Source organism: Dromiciops gliroides, chromosome 3 (assembly GCF_019393635.1).
Source record: "Dromiciops gliroides isolate mDroGli1 chromosome 3, mDroGli1.pri, whole genome shotgun sequence".
Taxonomy (NCBI): domain Eukaryota; kingdom Metazoa; phylum Chordata; class Mammalia; order Microbiotheria; family Microbiotheriidae; genus Dromiciops; species Dromiciops gliroides.
Window position 1 is genome coordinate 665,162,409 of NC_057863.1, and position 21,465 is coordinate 665,183,873.

A 21,465-nucleotide genomic window follows, 5' to 3' on the forward strand; every position below is an offset into this window, starting at 1 on the left:
TATATATATATATATATATATATATATATATATATATATAAAACCTATATCAGATTACCTGCTGTCTAGGGGAGGGGGGAGGGAAGGGAGGGAGGGAGAAAAATCTGAAATTGGAAAGTTTGTATAAACAAAAGTTGAGAACTATCTTTACATGTAACAGGAAAAAAATAAAATACTTTATTAATTTTTTAAAAAAGATTGGGGTGGGGCAGCTAGGTGGCGCAGTAGATAGAGCACCGGCCCTGGATTCAGGAGGACCTGAGTTCAAATCTGGCCTCAGACACTTAACACTTACTAGCTGTGTGACCCTGGGCAAATCACTTAACCCCAATTGCCTCACCAAAAAAAATAAATTAAAAAAAAAAGATTGGGGTGGGGGAAAGGAGACCTACATTTTCAAAAATATTTATAGCTGCTTTGGGGGGGGGTGCAAATAATTGGAAACTGAGGCAATGCCCATCAATTGGGGAATGACTGAACAAGTTGGGAAATAGCTCTTCTCAGCAATACAACAATCTAAACAATTTGAAAAGACTCATGATGGAAAATGTTATCCACACCCAGAGAAAAAACTATGGAGTCTGAATGAAGATTGAAGCATACCATTTTCTTTTATTTACCTGTTTTTTCTTTCTCTCTTTTTTCCCTTTTGTTGTTTCTTCTTTCACAACATGACTAATGTGGAAAGGTGTTTACATGGTTCCACATGTATAAGCTATATAAGATAATTTGCCATCTTGGGGAGAGGGAAGGGAAAAGAGGGAGGGAGAACAAATTTAAACTCAAAATTGAATGGGAAATGAATGTTGAAAGCTATATTTACACAGATTTGGAAAAAAAGAAGTGACTATTTACAAAATAAAATAAGACACCTTGCATGTAATTCCAAAAATTGGATCTGCCTACTTTAATTTGAAAATTCTTCATTTTGATTTAGGAAATAGAATACAAATCAGTTTCCATTATTCCATCAGAAAAAAAGAACCTATATTTAGTTTTATTTGTCTTTCTGTTAATACATAATACATAATTGTTTTCTTCAGGTGCAGAGGCCAGGTTTGAAGTGAAGGAAATGACTACAAAGGTGAGCATTCTTGTAGAAGAATTTGGCCAGCATAGATTTGAGAGTGATGGTGCCTGTAACTTCAGTTTGAGAGAAAGGTGAATAAAAATTATAAAAGAGTCTGTGAGTGTGGTGAAATTGGAAAGAGATTCATACAGTTTAAAATCCTAAATAACAGTAAGAGAATGACTTCATGGAATGACTATTTTCAGGACAGTGAAAATAATAAATGATTTCCTATACAACTAGAGCCTTTTAAGGCTCAGGAGAAATCTCTTGAAATGCAAATTTATCAAGGAAGTCATCTGGAAATGGCCATGAATTTGAATTCTAATCTCATTAGATATCAAAAAAGTTATATTGGAGACATGCTTTATGGAAATAATAAAAGTGGGAAAGGCATCAGTCAGAATTCTAAGCTCATTACTCTTCAGAAATCTCACAATAAATAGGAAGAAGCCTGTTTAATATAAAGAATATGAAACAGTCACATCCCATCACTTATCTCTTCCTTGATATCCTAGATTATACCATGGAATGAAAAATATGCATGTCATCACTGTGGGAAAGCCTTTGGTTGGAACTCAGATCTTATCAGGGATCAGAAGATTCATGTTGGAAAAAAAGTTTTATAAACAATATCAGTGTGGAAAGACTTTCAGACAGAGCTCCAGTCTTGCTAAGCATCAGAGAGTTCACACTGGACAGAAACCTTATGAATGTAATCGGTGTGGAAAGACTTTCTCAGTGAGCTCTAGTTTTGTTGCACATCAGAGCATCCACACTGGAAAGAAACCTTATGAATGAAATCAGTGTAGAAAGGCTTTCACACAGAGCTACCATCTTGCTACACATCAGAGAATTTACATTGGAGAGGAACCTTATGAATGTATTCAGTGTGGAAAGACTTTCACACAAAGCTTGAGTCTTATAAACCATCAGAGAATCCACACTGGAGTGAAACCTCATGAATGTTATCAGTGTGGAAAGACTTTCAAAGAGAATTCCAGTCTTGCTAAGCATCAGAGAATCCACACTAGAAATGAATTTTATGAATGTAATCAGTGTCGAAAGAAGCTCAGATGCAACTCCAATCTTGCTGCACATCAGGGAATCTACACTGCAAAGAAACCTTAAGAATATAATGGGGCAGCTAGGTGGCGCAGTGGATGAAGCACCGGCCCTGGATTCAGGAGTACCTGAGTTCAAATCTGACCTCAGACACTTGACACATACTAGCTGTGTGACCCTGGGCAAGTCACTTAAACCCCATTGCCCCGCAAAAAAACAAAACAAAACAAAAAGAATATAATCAACGTGGCAAAACCTTCAGGCAATAACCATCTCTTATTTCCCATCTGAGAATTCATATTATATAGAAATCTTATCCCAGTTATGAAGGAGGAAAGGCACCAACTTGTTCATAGCTTGTTCAAACTTAGAGAATTCATTTTTATGAGCAGCTCTATATTGTGTTTAGATAATGGATTCAGCAGATACTTAAGAGTACTTAAGAAAGCATGGTTCTCAGAAACTGATGGCCTTGAACTTTGACCAGGAAGGAGGAAGCTGAGCCTGCACAGGGAGCTTGCTCTTTTTGGCTGCAAGGAACTTCACAGGGGAGTTTAGGAAGATGAGGATTTCAGGCTATAAGAAATCTGTTCTCAATCTTTCTCTTTCTTTTGCTATCTTTCAATAAACCCTTAAAAAACCTAAACTCATTTATCAGTTATTTTAGTCAGTTTCCCCCCAAAACTGAGGGGACAGATTAGAACCCACAATTAGAAATTTAAATTACACAATATCAAGTCAATGTGGGAAGGATTTCAGTTAGACATCATATCTTACTTTTATCTCAGGGGATTCACTATGGAGAAAAAACAACTGACATGCTCAAGGGTATTTTTCTGGAGGAGGGCGATGAGTAGACGACAACATTGATACTGTAATGAAGGTGTATAAAAGCAGTGGTTGTGAGAAGGGTTTCACCTAGAGCTCATACTTGACTGTACTTTGGGGAAATAATAATACTGCAGGTAAAACTGAGGGATCCAGTTAACAAGGGAAGCCCTCCTGTTGCATCACAGATTTCATTAGACCTCCCAACAACAGACCTCATTAAACATCCCACTTCCCTTTTTTTAGCTCAGTATTCTTTTAAAATGTTTACCATTCTTTTTTTTCTGTATGTATATATTTTATTATTTTCCAGTTACATTTAGAGATAGTTTTCAACATTTGTTCTTATAAGATTTCTAGTTTCAAAATTTTCTCCCTCCCTCCACTCCCTCTCCCCTCACCAAGACAGCAAGTAATCTGATATAGATTATGCATGTACAATCACATTAAACTAAAATGTTTACCATTCTTTTTCAAGAATTTGAAGTCTTTGAGAATGACTTAGCTCTTTTCTGCAATACAGTTATTCCAGAGAATCTCAAAAGACTCATGGTTTCTGCACCATGTTTTCCCAATTTCCCAAATCAGATACACCAGCATTTCCCTCAAAGGACCTAGAACTATGTGAAGTTTTTGCTTAGAAAGAACCTAGTGCCATTTGGGGAAGAAGGATTGAATTCCTCGCTCTTGTTATTTCTCCAATCTCTTTCACTCCCAATTGCTTTCTTCTGTTTCTTTTTCCTCATCCCTTCAAATGATGCTCTTCTGCCTTCGGGTCTTAACAATCATGACAAGAAATTACAATTTCTGCAGTTCAACAACCATCAGCCTCCATTCAGTCCTAGAAAAGAAATTTCCAGGTTTATGCTCCAGCCACAGTGGCCTACTCACTCTTCCCCTTCAGTGATAGTGAGTCTTCATGCTTGGTGTCTCAATAGATGCTGTCCCTTGTGCCCAAGGTGTTGCCTGCCTTCCCCTCTGCCACTCAGAATTCCTAGCTCCCTTCTGTGTTCAGATCAGGTGCAACTTCTGGTAAGATGTCTTATACCATTCCCCATGTATTACTCCTCCCCCCCTGCCAACTCCTGCCAATTATTATTATTATGTGTGTGTGTGTGTGTGTGTGTGTGTGTGTGTGTGTGTGTGTGTTTTGCAATGAGGGTTAAGTGACTTGTGCAGCATCAGACAGCTAGTAAGTGTTAAGTATCTGAGGCCAGATTTGAACTCAAGTCCTCCTGAATCCAGGGCCAGTGCTTTATCTACTGTATCACCTAGCTGCCCCCTCCTGCCAATTACTTTGCTTAGATATCCCATTATCTGTATGTGTTGTCATCTCCCAGGTTGGACATGAGCTTCTTAGGGGCAGAAATATTTTCACTTTTGCCATTGTGTGTCTGGCATCCAGCAATAATGACTTGCACCACTGGGAGTATGCGACAGGCCAGTACCTGTAAATTCATTGATGTAGGGAACTTCCTTGCATGCTAACTATTTCCATTGGAACAAAAAAAAAAGCAACTTTAAGACTTAGGAAGCTAAAAAACTCACAGAAGAATGTGCTGAAATCATCTAACCAAGAACAGCTTGGAAAGTCAGAAGGAGTCGATCCCAACCCCACAGTCACCCTGACACAGATCCAATCTCAGGAAGGTCTCACCAGAGAAGGAGACCCCCAGAGCCTCTGAATCAGCTGAAGCACCAGTGTTGTCTGGAACTAAGCTCACAGTCTGGTGAGTGGGCTGAGCCCTGGGCAGGGGAGAGACTACAGGGGTCTATGCTGGTGCTAAGGCAGAACTTGGATTTTACATCCCTACTGAGAACCAGGTGGTAGGCTCAAATGGAAGTGGCCCAGGTGGGGGAGGGACACAGGCTCATTGGAGCTAACAACCACAACACACAAAGCTGGTTGATTAGCAAGTTGGTCCAGGGTCATCTAAGGACCAGGGAACAGGCCTGGCAAGTGAAGAACCTGATTCTCCTTAAATCATACCACCTGGGACTTCTTAAGCTTGGGATACTGAAGCCTGGAAACAGTGCCCCACTTTAAGGAGCTAAAAGTCAAGTAAAAGAAAGGCAAGATGAGCAGACAGAGAAAGGTGAGGACCATAGAAAGTTTTTTCAGTGACAAGGAAGAGTGAAGTGCACACTCAGAGGAAGATGTCAGCATCAGGGCCCCTATATCTAATGCTTCCAAGAAAAATATGAATTGGTCTCAGGCCATAGAGGTGCTCAAAAAGGACTTTGAAGATAAAGTTAGAGAGGTAGAGAAAAACATGGAAAGAGAAATGAGGGTAATGCAGGAAAGACATGAGAAAAAAGTCAACAGCTTGAAAAGTCAAATTGGCCAAATGGAAAAGGAGGTACAAAAGCTCTCTGATGAAAATAATTGCCTAAGAATGAGGATTGAACAAATGGAAGCCAGTGACTTTATGAGAAACCAAGACACAATAAAGCAAATCCAAATGAATAAAAAAATAGAGGGCAATGTGAAATATCTTCTGGGAAAAACTGCTGACCTGGAAAATAGGTCCAGGAGAGATAATTTGGAAATTATTGGTCTGTCTGAAAATCATGATCAAGGAAAGAGCTTAGACATCATCTTCCAAGATATTCTAGAAGAAGAAGTTAAAATAGAAATTGAAAGAATCCACTGATCACCTACAGAAAGAGATCCCAAAAGGAAAACTCCTAGGAATATTATAGCCAAATTCCAGAGCTCTCAGGTCAAGGAGAAAATATTGCAAGCTGCCAAAAAGAAAGAATTCAAGAACTGTGGAGCCCCAGTCAGGATAGCACAAGATCAAGCAGCTTCTACATTAAAGGACTGGAGGGCATGGAATATGATATTCCAGAGGGCAAAGGAAATGGGATTACAACCAAGAGTCACCTACCCAGCAAAACTCAGCATAATCTTTCAGCAGAAAAAATGGAACTTTAATGAAAAAGAAGACTTTCAGATATTTGTGATGAAAAAACCTGAACTGAATGGCAAATTTGAGATGGGAGAGGAGCAGGGCAATAAATGAATTTTACACTCATCAGAAAAGGCTCAAAGACCTTAAACTCATCAGAGCTGCCTCAAGGAGGGACTAACACACACACCCAACTGGGTGGATTAATCTGTTTAATCTGGGCAGTAAATGAGTCTAACACTCGTCAGAATTGGCTCAAAGACCTCAATTTCATTAGAATTGGCTCAAGGAAGGAATAATGTACACACTCAATTGGGTGGAGTAATCTCTCTAAACCTGCAGGAAAACAGGAGGGGAAGGGCACAAAGAGAGAGGGGCAAAAGAAGGAAGGACAGAGTGGGGGAGGGGACAGAAGCAAATCCCTTTTGAAGAGTGATAGGATGAAAGAAGATGGATAATAGAATAAATATCATGGGGAAGGGAATAGGATGGAAGGGAAACAGTTAACAATTAGTAATCAAGAAAAAGAGAAAAGGGGGAAAATTTGTACAAAAAATATTTATAGCAACTCTTGGTGGAGGCTAAGAACTGAGAATCAAGGGAATGTCCATCAATTGAGGAATGATGGAAAAAGCTGTGCTATATGATTGTAGTGAAATTGTCTTGTGCTACAGGAAATGACAAAAAGGATGATCCCAGAAAAACCTGGAAAGACCCATATGAACTGATGTATAGTGAAGTGAGCAGAGCTAGGAGGACATTGTGCATTGTGACAGCAGTATTGTTCAGTGAGCAATTGTGAATGACTTGACTACTCTCAGCAATACAATAATCCTAGACAATCCCAAGGAACTAATGAGGAAGTTTACTATGCACCCCTATAGAAAGAACTGATAAAAACACTTGTGGATTGTACATATATTAACCTGGTTGTGATCTTGTGGAGGGAGGAGGAAAGGGAGGGAGGGAGGGAGAAAAATTTGGAACTCTAAATCTTATGAAAATGAATGTTGAAAAGTACCCTTACATGTAATTGGAAAAAATAAAATAAAAGTTTGTTGCTAAAAAAAAAAAAGGAAGAAGAAACGGCTTAGGCAAGGGTTATCCAGAAACTGCTTCCTGTGGCTGCTTGAGTCAGGTTCCCAAAAACCTGGAAAAGTTGCTTAAGCCAAGTACAAACCCAGGAATACAAGCTATGCTAGGAAAATCCCATCAAGGGGTATAAATCTGTAACACACCATTGGTTGGGGGCCCAGACTCTTTGAGAGACATTTTTCTCTGGGCAGGCACCAGCCTTAATAAACTACTCTTCCTTATTTCTGACTGCTGTTTGAGTTTCTTCCCTGATTTTTTCTGTAACCATATGAGTGGGGCAGGTCATCTTGGGGATCATCTTGGGATCCTTTTTCCTCTTTAGAATGTATTATAGCAGCCGCCCCCCCCTCCTTGTGGATTCTAATAGTTATAGAATAAGCTTGTGTTTTTACGTTTCCTTTCCTTTATACTTGATGGTATTTGTGCTGGTCACTTGCAGAAGTTTTTTTTCTTTTTTTCCCAATGAAATTATTCCATAAATTAGCATTTAATCTGATGTTACAAGTCTATGGACTTTTTTTCTTTTTTTTTGTTAGAGGAAATATGTATATTCTGAGACGGACTGGGTCTGCTGTGTTCAGAATGTCTGGGCAGGGGCAGCTAGGTGGTGCAGTGGAGATAGCACCAGCCTTGGATTCAGGAGGACCTGAGTTCAAATCAGGATTCAGACTGATATGGGGGGAAATGGGGTACAGGTTGGTGTGAGTTGGGGTTCTTAGGAATTCCTCTTTAAAGAATTACACCCTCTTGCACACAAAAGTAGTTAGAATAAGGTGGTAGTTTATTTAGGAGCAAGGCAAGGGAAGGGTGGGGGGAGGGAAACCATGAAAGAAATCCTTGGATTTTTCATGGGGAGATAGGCATAAAGCACATGGCTCCGAGGTACCAAATCTCCTCCTCGAACAGGAGACTGGAAGGTACTTTTATAGAGGACTGATGGGGGTGGACCATCTGCCCATGAAAAGTTCCTTTAGTGAGAGAGGACCATCCCCCACTGGTGGTAGCTGGGGGAATTGGGTGAGGGGTGGCTATAGATCCCACTTCAGAACGCAAAGGCCGCAGCAGCCACACCCAAATTTATCTCCCCAGGGTAAGGGAGACCAGAATGAAGGGTGGGAATCCGAAGCTAGCTCAGTCTGATTTGGTTCAGTTTATCTCTCTAGGCGTTATCTGTCTTCTGGTTTAGTTTCTCTAGGAGAAGGTTCCTTGGTGTGCCCCAGAGAAATTCTGGGGTGCTCTGCACTCCATGACAAGACCCTTGACACTTACTAGCTGTGTGACCCTGGGAAAGTCACTTAAGTCCAATTGCCTCACACACACACACACACACACACACACACACACACAAAACCCAAAACCAGAATGTCTGGGCAGTATTTTTGCTTTCTTTCTTTCTTTATATTTTACTTTATAATCTGTAAATATTTTTTAACTTCACATACTTAAATTTTTTTTTCTTTTTACCATCTTCTTTAAAGAATTTCAAGTCCTGGATTTCTGGGGCAGAGCCAAGATAGTGAGGAAAGGCAGTAAGCTCTCAGAACTGTTGGAGAAGGCTTCCCACAGAAGGGGGCATTTTAGTTAGGACTTAAAGGAAGCCAGGAAGGTCAGTGGTCAGAGCAGAGGATGAGGACTATTCCAGGCATGGGAGACAGCCAGAGAAAATGCTGGGAGCTGAGAGATGGAGGGTCTAGTTAGTGAAGCATCCAGGAGCCAGCCCAGTGTCCCTGGATCCAAGAGTACAGGTAGGGAGAAAGGTGGGAGACTGGCAGGGTAGGAGAGGGCTAAGTTATTCAGGGCTTTGAATGCCAAACAGAGAATGTTGTATTTCCTCCTGGAAGCAATAGGAAGCTATTGCAGTTCATTGAGTGTGGGAGGGTGGTGACATGGTCAGACCTGCACTTTAGTAAAGTGAGTTTGGGGGCTGATGCACTGAATGTGGAGAGACTTGAGGCAGGCAGAGCCCCCCCTTCCCCAGCAGCTGTTGTAAGAGTCCAGGTATGAGGTAATGTGTGTTGTTGAAAGCTGATTGAGAAACTTTAATGTGCAGTATAAATGGGAGTGCTTATAATTCATGATTATTTTGTAGGGAAGAAGTAGGTCTGGGTAAGTTGGGAAGGTAACAGGCTAAAGGTCTTTGCCTCCTTCTCCCAGGCTTGGAAGAGTCCCTGAGATGTCTCTGGGGAGTCCTAAATCTGATTCAGTTTGGAGGTGGGGATCTGAGCTCAGATACCCAAGCTCAAAGGACGGAGGGGTCTGCTTTGAGACATGTCTGCATTATTGGGGCAGGGGTGGTAGCCCTGAACCCAGGCCAGCAGACTAACCTGGGTTGGGTAAAGGGAGCTTTGGACATTCAGCCCTCCCCCACCTCACTCCCACCCACCTGGGCTAGAAGGAGGCTGAGCAGGGTGGAGCCAAGTTTGGCCTTGAATGGCCAGGAAGGGTGAGGGGGTGGGGCAGAAGAGACATAAATAATGGGAGGGTTGGAGGATGAATTTCTGGGGTAGCCATTATCCACCTTCAATCAGCTTTACCCAGACCAAGATGACATCAAAGAACCCGGAGTCTTTGGCCAGAAAAAGTAAGTCTGGGTCCCAGGTGCTCCCCTCCCCGGTTTCCACAGCCCCTCAGGTACCTGCCCCTCCTCCACCCCTCCTTTGGTAGGACCTTAGGATCTGGAAATGAAGCATTTTTCAGAATCTCTTTAGTCTCTGTCTCCCCTCCCCAAGAAGTCTTTTTCTCTTCCTTCCAGGAGAGAACTCTTCATGCCCCTTCCATCCATGATGGGAGGCTGCTTGGTAGAGTGAAGGGAAGAGTGCTGCATTTGTAATTGGGACCTGGGTTCAAATTCAGCTCCCCTAGGTCTCATTTCTAAAATGTGTGTTTTAATCTATCCCCCCAGTTTGGGGGGGGGGCGGTAAACTGACTAAAATCACCGATAAACGAGTTTAGACTTTAAGGGTTTATTGAAAGATAGTGATATAGTAGGAAATGGGGTACAGGTTGGGGTTGGGGTTGGGGTTTCTTGGGAATTCCTCTGTGCCAGATGATATAGTGGGAAAATGGGGTACGGGTTGGGGTTGGGGTTCTCGGGAATTCCTCTTTAAAGAATTACACCCTCTTGCACACAAAACTTAGTTAGAACAAGGTGATAGTTTATTTAGGAGCAAGGGAAGGGAAGGGTGGGGGGAGGGAAACCATGAAAGAAATCCTTAGACTTTTCATGGGGAGATTTGGCATAAAGCACATGGCTCAGAGGTACCAAATCTCCTCGAACAGGAGACTGGAAGGTACTTTTATAGAGGCCTGATGGGGGTGGACCATCTGCCTGTGGAAAGTTCCTTTAATGAAGGTGGACCATCCCCCACTGGTGGTAGCTGGGGAAATTGGGTGAGGAGTGGAGGACCATCCCCCACTAGTAGTGACTAGAGGAATTGGGTGAGGGGTGGCTACGGATCCCTCTTCAGGACACAAAGGCCGCAGCCACACCCAAACTTATCTCCCCAGGATAAGGGAGACCGGAATGAAGGGTAGGAATCCCAAGCTAGCTCAGTCCGATTTGGTTCCTCTAGGCGTTATCTGTCCTCTGGTTTAGTTTCTCAAGAAGATTCCTCGGTGTGCCCCAGAGAAATTCTGGGGTGCTCTGCGCCCCATGACATTCCCCACTTCTCTATATATAAGGAAAGGGGACGAAGATTCTTCTGAAACTGCTTCATGCTGACCGGGGGTCGAAGAATCACGGCGCAAGGGATGGGGAGGGGAGAGAAGTGGAGAAGGCCTGGAATGCTCGGAGTTGTGAGGGGCCCAGAGAGTCCAGAGGCAACACGTAGGCACAGTGTCATGAATCCTTGAGCCTAGATGGAACAGACTTAAACAAAAAATTAAAACTGACCAGAGCCAAAAGGAAAGGAGACTTTATCAGATCAGGAGTCTGGTGGGACCTTTTTGCAGGACAGGGTGTGGCCTGCTTTACAGGAGGGAGTTCAAGCTTAATTCTGTGATAGGCAGTGTCTGTCTACATTAAGGATCCTTTTATCCCATCCCCACTTTGTGCCTTGATTGCATGCTAGGACCTGAACCAGAGAGTAAGACAGAGGTCGCCCCAAAACCATTCTTAGGCTTGCCTCCTATGTCCAGCTTGGCCATAGGCCTGACAGGATGCTGGTCAGGAGAGCAAGCTGCAGAGCCCTGGATTTTTGCTAAGCCGATCTCTCGGGCGCTGCCCTGGGGACAAAGAGGTAGGAGGGCAGGCCTCACCTTCGTGCGGTGTCCCCCACTTCTGTGTCCCGGTTTACTGCAGCTGCCAGAATCTCGGCCAGCCGGAGTTCTGCTGGTAGCAGATGTGGTGATGGCTGCTGCTATTATATGAGCTTGGTCTATGGATCGGGCACGAGCCATCTTTTCTCTCTCTTTGGCTATGGCAAGGTCCCTGTTATTAAAAATCTTAAAAGCAATATCAAGGAGTTGTGAGGATGGGATCTGGGGACCCCAGTCTAACTTCTGGAGTTCTCTCCTAATGTCAGGAGCAGACTGGCTGATAAAATGAATATTGAGGACAGTTATTCCTACATCTCTTTGGGGGTCTAGGTTGGTATATTTCTTCAGAGAGTCCACTAAGCGGCTCATGAAGACAGCAGGATTTTCGTCAGACCCCTGTGTTATCTCCCTCAGCTACGGATCCCTCTTCAGGACACAAAGGCCGCAGCCACACCCAAACTTATCTCCCCAGGATAAGGGAGACCGGAATGAAGGGTAGGAATCCCAAGCTAGCTCAGTCCGATTTGGTTCCTCTAGGCGTTATCTGTCCTCTGGTTTAGTTTCTCAAGGAGAAGATTCCTCGGTGTGCCCCAGAGAAATTCTGGGGTGCTCTGCGCCCCATGACAATAGTAAAAGCAAGAGAAAGATTGAGAACAGATTTCCTATAACCTGGCGATCCTAAAGTTCCTAAACTCCCCAGTGAAGTTCCCTGCTACCTCACCGATCTCTTGGAGCCAAACAGGCAGAACTCTCATCACAGCGTCTGCTTCCGAGATTCTTCAAGCTGATTGGTTCATTGGCCCGAAGGTGGTTAAAGTTCAAAGTTGTTAGCTTCTGAGAACAATTACTTTCTTAAGTACTCTTAAATACCAGCCAGATGTGCTTACAAGCTAGTAAGCAGTCAACTGTTAGTTGCCATATCCAATTCCATCAGTTTAACTCAGTCTCCAGGTGGGCCCCTGAATATCCCCTAAATCTCATCTATCACATTCTATTAGCTTGACACACTAGCCTCTAGTAGTCACACACTGCTTGACACTTGTGATCTCTTTTAATCCTCAAAACAACCCCAGGTAGGGGCTCTTAGGAGTATTCCTGTGGTCTGGAAATCAGCTCAGGAAAAAGAAAAACAAAAAACCTCATGGATGTTCTGAGTTGGAGAGAGGTCAGTCAATGTTCTTGGCATTCCGGACTGGCTGTAAATCTGTGACCCAAGCTGGAATCCTGGCTGTTCCTTAATGCCCCTGTGACCCTGGCCAAGTCATTGACTGCTCTGAGCCTTGTTCCTCTAAGGCCACAGGAGGGTCCCTTCTAAATCTAGCCCAGGGTCCTCTAGTTTGGGGGGACTTGCCACCTGGATTGGGGGGATGGCTCACCCAAAGAATTGGAGGCTCATCTCAAATCTTGTAAAATAAAGAGAGATTTATTAGGAGAGGAATATATAGCCAGCAAACAGGTCACCTTGCTGACTGTCCCACTGGAGTAAGAGAAGGCCTGTCTTGTATCTTTGCTAAACAAAAGGGAGAGAAGGGCATTACAAAGAACTGGGAGGGAAACTACCAGGAGGGGATTTTGGAATAATGGGGCATCTGTAAGATATGCAGCACCCATCCATATCTTGGATATCATCTTGAAGACCCTAATATTGCTAATCTGCATCCTGGGGTCAGGTCCTGCCACACCTCATACCAGTGGTAGCACTGACCATCTCTGGTCCTACTCAGTTCCCTGCTGCCTTTGGGCAGCCAACTGCCCCTCTCCACCATCCCAACCCAGAGCCCGCTGGCACTAGCGGCTGCGGGCGGTACCATGGCCCAAGAGCCCTGGCGGGTGGAAGGAGGAAAGCATTTTGTTCATGCAAAACCTTCCTCCCGGCCAGTTTCTCTTGTACCCCAATGTCATGGGAGGATTATGGGCCCCGGTCACCCCAACAATTCTCTGGGGGGTTCAAGGAACTTTTTTTTTTTTAGGAATAAGAAAACAGGTTTATTGGGGTACAAGAGAAACCGGCCGGGAGGAAGGTTTTGCCAGAACAAAACGCTTTCCTCCCCGGCTAACTTATGCCATTTTATAGGGTTTAGATGGGGGTGGGTAAGAGTCTCTTATTGTGTGAGGGGCTGGTGGTCTTCCTGAGCTGCGCTGGGGTAGGAAGAATCCCTCCTGAGAGATCTGGTGGTGAGTGTCAACTTAGTCCTGATGGGTCTAAGCAGTCTGCTGATGGGCTGTTCCTGGTGGTCTTCTCCTGGATTACCTCATCCAGATGCTTAGGATGACTGGAATGTAGGGTGATGGTCCTGGAGCATGCTCAGTTTGATCTGTGCGGCAAAGGTGTTAGAGTAGTTTTCCATTTCTTTCTCTGTTTATTTTACAGATGAGGAAAGTCAGGCAAACGGTTAAGTGACTTGTCCAGGGTCACACAGCTAGTAAATATCTGAAGTTGGATTTCAGCTGGGATCCTTCCCACTCCAGGCCAGGTACTCTATCCACTGCACTACCCAGTAGGTGTTATTAATGTTTATTGAGAGAATGCCCTGTTTGGCCTGATTGGCTGAGCTGGCCATGGAAGTGGAGGATCCCAGAGGTTCCTTCATCTAAGAACCAGGAGCCTTGGGGCTGTGATCTCTTTCTGTCCCTGCTCAGCTTTGCTTCTAAATGCCCTGTGGGCATTCCAGGAGCCAGGGACCTTGTGGCTCCCTCTTCAATGACTGGGGAACTGGGACTTGCTTCTCAATTCCCCTTACCTCTCCCAATGTATGGTGGAATGAAGAAAAGTCATTTATTCAGTTTTAATGAACAAGTTCCAGAATATGCAGTAATTGCCAGGGATTCCAGTCCGGAGAGTAGGTCTGCCCTCCTGAAGCCTACCTGATTACAGGTGCTGGCAACCCTTCCCAGAAATCCAAGTCATTTTGACTGACTGACCCAACCCCCTGAGTGCAGGTGGAATTGGAGTCTGCCGGTTGGCTCATCGCCCCTCCTCCCATCTCTGACCCTTGCTCCATTCACCTGCACTAGCATTGCTTATCCCTGGATTCTGGAATCCCATTTAATTGTCCCTAGTTTTTCTGGGCCTTCCTTTCTCCACCCTCTCACCCAGGCCCTCCCCCTCTAATCCCCTTCTTCACTAATTGGTGTTTCTGCTAGGAGGGGCTTGGGGCCACTGAGTGCCTCCCAGGCTATAGGAGACAGAGCCAAGGTGGCCCAGAGAATCCCGGAAGTTGTCTGAGCTCTCCTCCTTTTCCCCCTGGAACAACATTAAAATAAGCATCTAAACATTTTCTGGAGCTACACAAATCCTGCAAAAGGATGGAGTGAAACAATCTTCTGGCTTAAGACAACCCAGAAGGTCTTCAGGAAAGGTCTGTCTCACCTGGGTAAAGGGGGCATGCAGCTCAGTGCAGGGGGTGTCTGGGCAAAGCAGCAGAAAGCTCTTAACTACAGTCTGGATCAGCAGCTGAGGACCCTGGGCCCTGGCCCAGCCAGCCAGTGGCCCCTCAGGCCAGTTGTGAAGCCCCCAGGTTCAATGCAGAAGGAAATCTGCCAAGTAGGGTATATGCTACCCGACATGCACAATTATTCTGGGCCACCCCAGTGCAGCGAGCAAGCTGCCAGCTGCTGAGGCCTCAGGGCAGAAAGCCAGGGACTGGGCCCCTGGCCTGCCGCACAAGAAGATTGGGACAGGGCCCACTGTACCCCAGGAGCAGAACTCGACTTTAAAAGGCACAAAAGGCTAAAATGTGAATAAAAAAAACAACTCTCTCCAGAAAATTAGTCTGGTGAGAGAGAGGACCAAAACAAACTCAGAAGAGGAGGATAATGTCATGGGGAAAATGGGGAAGGGAGTTTCAGGTAGGGGTTTGGGGTCCTTTGGAATTCCTCTTTAAAGAATTACACTCTCTTGCACACAAAAGCAGTCAAATAAGATGGTAGTTTATTTTGGGGTGTGAAGAAGGGAAGGGAAGGGAAACCATGAAAGAAGTCCTTGGACTTCTCATGGTTAGAAGGCATGGCACAGGGCGTGGCTCTGAGATACCAATCTCCTCAAGCAGGAGACTGGCTGGTACTTTTATAGAGGACTGATGGGGGTGACCATCTGACTGTGGAAAGTTCCTTTAGTGAGGGAGGACCATCCCCCACTGGTGGTGGCTGGAGGAGTTGGGTGAGGGGTGGCTGTGGATCTCTCAAGCTGTCTCCTCTGGACACAAAGGAAGCAGCCACACCTAATCTTATCTCCCCAGGGGTGAGGGAGACTGCAATGAAGGGTGGAGGTCTGGAAGCTAGCAATCTGGTTCCACTTATCTCTCTAGGTCTGTCTGTCCTCTGGTTCCTTGATGTGCCCCAGAGAACTTCTGGGGTGCTATTGATGTGGGCTGGAATTTGGGGTCAAATTGATTGTGAGTAGTCCCAAAAGAATTACAAGACTCAGTGACTCATTTCCCAAGTTTTATTGCAATATTGTGAGTGACCACAGGGAGAGAATCAGAATAGTGGAAAGGAAAGACAGTTATATTTATAGTATGGATAAACTGATTATCAGTCTCATTATAATAATCTCCACCTTGGGGAGGTACAGGGGAGGGCCTGTCCTTTCATTATAATATTCTCCACCTAGAGTTGTTACAGGGGAGGGCTTATCCTAATTTGGAGTTCCTGGGGTCCTAAGCCAAACCCCGAGGTGGGTCCCTTTTTCAGTGGAGGTGTGTTTTGGGGGGTTACAGTTCATAAGGTGAATCTGGGGACAATTTGGCCTTTTCCGCGCATGTCTCTTTCTGGTTCCCATGGCTAGTTTCAAAATAGAATCATTTTTCATTAGAATTTCTATAGGTTGTCTTTTTCCTGTATTGTTATTCTGACCTGACCCGTTCTGGTCCATTATGGATGTTGATCACTGTGGGCACGAGAACCTAACATTAGTTACCCATTAACTGGGATCTGTGATGAAATAATGGGATTTTGCAGATACTCAAAGATCCTTCTGGAGATTAATCTAGACTGATTGAATCAAGTGAGAGTGACTGACTGATGATTAGCCTACTTCAAGTTAACTGGATTGTAATCACACCTGGCTAGCCCTTAAGAAGGTATTGTTCTCAGAAGCTAGACTGAACTCAACCTTCAAAACCAATGGATTTGGATGATGCCAACCAATCAGCTTGAAGCAGTGTGTAAGGACCGCCTCTGTCCCAGACTTATAAAAAGCTTCCACAATCAGCTTGCTGAAGAGTTCGTGGTTGGAAAACTTGAGGAGGAACCAGACAAGGCTGGAACTCTTGACTAGGTAGGCTTTCCTTTTCTTAACTTTCTGAGCTCCATGTGAATACCTGTATGCTTTTTTTTTTTTTTTGTGAAGCAATTGGGGTTAAGTGACTTGCCCAGAGTCACACAGCTAGTAAGTGTCAAGTGTCTGAGGCCGAATTTGAACTCAGGTACTCCTGAATCCAAGACTAGTGCTCTATCCACTGAGCCACCTAGCTGCCCCTCCTGTATGCTTTTAATAAATGTTTAATGCCCAAAGACTGGTACTGAAGCTTTTTAATTTAAGGTGACCACAACATAGATTTTTAAACATCACAGATCTGACTCCCTTCTAGAGCTAATATCTGTATTAGAGCTTGGGTCTTAGGTTTTTCTATTATCCCTTTTTTGCCTCCTACATCACTATGGGCCTATAACAATAGCAATGATACAACCACTGCATGTGCATCCTTAAAAGGGAAGATGAATTGGCCCTGAGACCATAAAGTTCTCTAGGAAGAGCTCAACAAGGATGTGATGAACCAAATAAAAGAGGCAGAAGAAAAGTGGGTAGAGACTGCTGTCCAGGTGTTCAGTAAGCTTCCCACAGCATCCACCCTATTTCTTCCTGGTGTGAAGAGCCTAATTTCCTTCTTGTTTTCATCCATAACAAACAAGCAGCCCCTTCCCCTTAGATTTCTGGTCTTCCCTGGGGATCTTGTGGGAGTCTGACTTTCAAAAACTTTAGAAATGCTAATGACTCTCCCTAGAGTCTCTCCTGCCCAAGTCCCCTCCCCTATTCCCACCCCCTGTTGGGAGTTTTTCCTTTTGTTTCTCATTGTTCTTTTTATGAATCTATACCTCTTAGAAGTTCCAGAATGTTAATTGCTGGAGGTTCTAAGATGGAAACAGTCCTTGTCCTGGGGAGTTTACATTCTAATGGGATGATATTGGGGTTTCCACATAATTTATGGATATTGGGGAGGTGGAGTGCCCTGACACCTGGGAGATTGTGCCAGATCCCTGAATGTCTGAGCTAGCCTGGGTTTTGGAAATATTCTGGGCCTTTAATCTCTTCTCTGTGACTGGGGAAGGTGTCCCTGACAGCCTGGGTCTGAGGCAAGGCTGGGACCCAGGCATTCCTGATTTTGAGTCTGGCTCTCTTGACAAGATGTAAACAATTCCTGTAAAGAGGACACAGATGGAAGGTAATTTATGAGAAGAAGGCACCAGCATCTGGAGAAGGAGCAAGAAAACCAGGGCAGGCCTGCAGAAGGGGGGATTTGAGAGCCATCCTGAAGGAAGCTAAGGCAGAGGAGGAGGGGAAAGCCCTCCAAGCAGGAGGGAGCAGAGCTTGGGGGTTGTTTTCTGTTTGGGGGAGGGAGGGAAAGGGAGGGAAAGACTGGTGAGTGTAGTACATGCCTGGAAGGGGTAAGAGAAGGAGAAGAATGGAGAGATCTGCAGCAAACCCGTGTTCAATTCTATGGTCTAGTTTTCCAATTTGTAGAATTGGGGGTTGGATTGGATGACATCACATCCCATTTAGATGAGACATGGGGTTTTAAAAAGTTTTTGTTTCTCTGACAAAAGCTAAATGAATCTCCAGTAACTTGCCCAGCATGAACATAAGTGCCTTTGTGGAATCTGAACTCAGGTTTTCCCTTCAAGGAGGTAGCTAGGTGGTGGCAGTGATGTGGAAAATCACAGGTAGCCTCTGTCCTTGTCTGTCTCAGACAGACCCTGGCCTTGCTCTGTTCCAGCTACAGGGGCAGGCCTGTAATCTCTGCCTTCCGACCTTGTCTGTCTCAGACAGGGTCTGGCCTTGAGGTACCCCAGCTGCAAGGACAGGCAGCCTCCCTTAACCACTGACCTCATTCTTAGGTATTCCTGTAATGATGACTAACTACTAGGTGCCACTCTGCATCCTCTGTTCAGTGAATATCTGACCTCATCTTCTGTGATAAACTTGACACTATACCATGCCTACTCTTTTTGTATATAACAAGACTCATTGTTGGAGGTTTGAAAACCCCCTTTGTTCCATGTGTAACAAACTCTCTCTCTCCACCTCGAGTACCTGGCTGGGTATTTTCTGTGCCAATTGTGCCGTAACATTAGGGTGGATAGAACACCAGGCCTGGGGTCATTGAGGCTCTGTCTGGTCTCCTCCCCTGGGGGATCCCCAGCCCCTTCTGCCCCCTGAGTCTCTCCAGGAGGATGGGGGAGGGGCAGGAGGAGAAAGGAAAGGAGGTAAAGAGGAGGGCAAGTACTCTTCCTATTGAGACCAAGTTCACTTCCAACCTTGACCCTCCCTGCTCTCCTCCTGTTCTGGTCAGTCTCTCCCCTGAGGGAAAGGTCACTGTAAGTTCTCTGAGACTTCAAGCTCTGTAATTCCAGGTAGGCCAGTGTCCATCCTGGGAAGAAAAGGCAGGTACAATGACTCCCCCACTCTGAGATCCTTCTCCCTCCCCAGGTCAGCTTGCAGATGACCAAAGGATATTCCAAGGAGAGACACTGGAGCCAGAGAGGATGGCCCCAGGGACCCAGAGACCCTCATCCCAGGTGAGTGCAGCTCATCCCCAGACCTGACCAGCATTAGCAAAGGTGGAATCCAGCAGAGCCCAGGAAGCTTTATCCTGTTACATGTACATTGTCCTCTGCAGGGCTGTCAGCAGAGCAGACATTGTCCTCCTGGTTCTGCTCAATTCCTTCTGCCTCAGGCCACCCCAGTCTTCCCTGGTCTCTCTGAATCCCTCTCATTTGACATTTCTTAGGCTGTCAATGAGCATTTAGAAAGTGGCTCCTCTGTGCCAAGCACTGTGCCAACCTACTGGGGATGCAAAGGAAGGTTTAAAAAAATAACAGACCTTGCATTCAAGGAACTTACTATCTAATTGGGAGATAACATGGTAGCATCTGGGTCCACACAACCTCTGTGCAGTATGGATGGGAGGCCCCCTCAGAGGGAAGGCCCTAGCAATGTCAGGGACCAGTAAAAGCTCATTTTCAGAAGTTGAAGTTCTTGCTGTGATATGAATGAAGCCATTATTGGTCATTTCTTTTTTTTCTTTTGTTTTTTTTTTTTTTTTGGTGAGGCAATTGGGGTTAAGTGACTTGCCCAGGGTCACACAGCTAGTAAGTGTTAAGTGTCTGAGGCTGGATTTGAACTCGGGTACTCCCGACTCCAGGGCTGGTGCTCTATCCACTGCACCACCTAGCTGCCCTGGTCATTTCTTCTTAAAGAGGGGGCTTGTGACCTGGATCTTGGGGCTAGCTTACCCAAAGAATTGGAAGCTCATCACAAATCTCGTGTTGCAATAGAAAATCATTCATAGCACCCAAGTCCAATTTTTTTCTAATTTTTAAGTATACACCTGAGCAGGGAGGGTCATAGGGAATGCTTTCTCCTTGTTCCTTATCTTGGTGAGTTGGGTTTAGACCTCAGGGAGAGGTTGCACACCTGACTCCAAGTGGGTAGTGACAAAACCTGAGCATTTCTCAAGCTATTCAGACCTCAGACAGTGGGGGCTGCCCACTGAGACTGAGGCTCCTGACAGGAGAAAGCACAGTGGACCACCCTACCTGTGGAATCCAAGAGCCAAATGAGTAGCTGCCTTTTTACCTGTCTGATGGCTTTTCCTGGGTTTTGGCACCATTGTGTTGGGGGGACATGTGCCCTGGATTGGGCACGACTAGCTCAGCCAGGAATTGGAAGCTCATCACAAATTTTGTAAAATAAAGAGATGTATTAAGAGACAGGAGTATATGTCCAACAGACAGAATCACTGGAAAAAACTGTCTCCCTGGGAAAGAAAACACCTGGTCTTTTGTGTTAAGGGTTAAAATTCTAGCTAGTCTGTCTAAAATATTTAATGAGTGGTCGCCAATGAATTATAAGCTTTAGCAAGAGTTAGACTTTTAAGCATTTATTAAGGAGAATAAGAATTTGGTAAAGAGAGAAAAAGGCCTAGATTCCTATCTATTAAAGGGAGAGCACATTTCTAACTCTGCTGTCCACCAGAGTCCAAAGGAAAGAGCCTGAGACCGAGCCCCAGTCTCTTCCTTCCTTCTCCCACTAGCCCGCGTCACTTCCTGACGCCAAAGAAAAGACTCCTGGTCTTGCCCTCAAAGACCTTCACTTCATGGGTGGAACTCTTCTACAGTAAGTCTCCAGCAGGTGGCGTTATTCCAATCATTACATTTGTATGATTACAAACAAAAGCTGGGTGCAAAGCAGCTGGGAGGGAAAAAACTGAGAAAGAGTGCCTGGGAAGGAGTAGTACCCATCCTTACCATTATATCATCTTTGTTACTTGTGTACCATGGTCTTTGTGCTCAGCTCCATCATATTCCTGAGATGGGAGGCAGAGGTTCTTTTAGTTTGGGAAAATATAAGGATTACTTGGGGTTTGGGTTCCCTCCTTCCACAACACCAAGAAGCCAGGTGAGAAAGGAGGCCAGTGCAAGCATGAGAGACAGCTACTGGAAAGTCACGGAGTCAGTAGAATGAGATATAAAAGCTCTCTGAGGAAAATAGTCGCCTAAGAATTAGGATTGAACAAATGGAAGCTAGTGACTATGAGAAACCAAGACACAATAAAGCAAATCCAAATAAATTTAAAAAAAAAGAAAAGAAAAGATACAGGCAATGTGAATCTCCTTGGAAAAACAGCTGACCTGGAAAATAGATCCAGCAGAGATAATTTGAAAATTATTGGACTACCTGAAAACCATGATCAAAGTAAGAGCTTAGAAACCATCTTCCAAGAGATTGTCAGGGAAAATGCCCTCATATTCTAGAAGCAGAAGGTAAACTAGAAAGGGAAAGAATCCACTGATCACCTCCTGCAAGGCATCCCAAAATGAAAACTCCCAGGAATATTATAGCCAAATTCCAGAGCTCCCAGGTGAAGGAGAAAATAATGCAGGCACCCAAAAAGAAACATTTCAAGTACTGTGGAGCCACAGTTAGCATAGCACAAGATCTATCAGCTCTTCTATTTT

At 44.7% G+C, this 21,465-nt stretch overlaps 1 protein-coding gene across 1 annotated transcript in view; it reads left to right on the forward strand.

Annotated features, from left to right (window-relative positions):
* Positions 1-1,675: 1,675 nt before the first annotated feature.
* The window catches only part of LOC122748435 (zinc finger protein 883-like), a 37,204-nt gene continuing 17,414 nt past the window's right edge, over positions 1,676-21,465 (forward strand). The window contains exons 1-4 of the mRNA XM_043994068.1: positions 1,676-1,810; positions 1,922-2,043; positions 12,951-13,030; positions 18,935-19,023. Of these exons, the coding sequence (XP_043850003.1) occupies positions 1,676-1,810; positions 1,922-2,043; positions 12,951-13,030; positions 18,935-19,023 (426 nt within the window). The remainder of the gene's footprint in view (positions 1,811-1,921; positions 2,044-12,950; positions 13,031-18,934; positions 19,024-21,465) is intronic.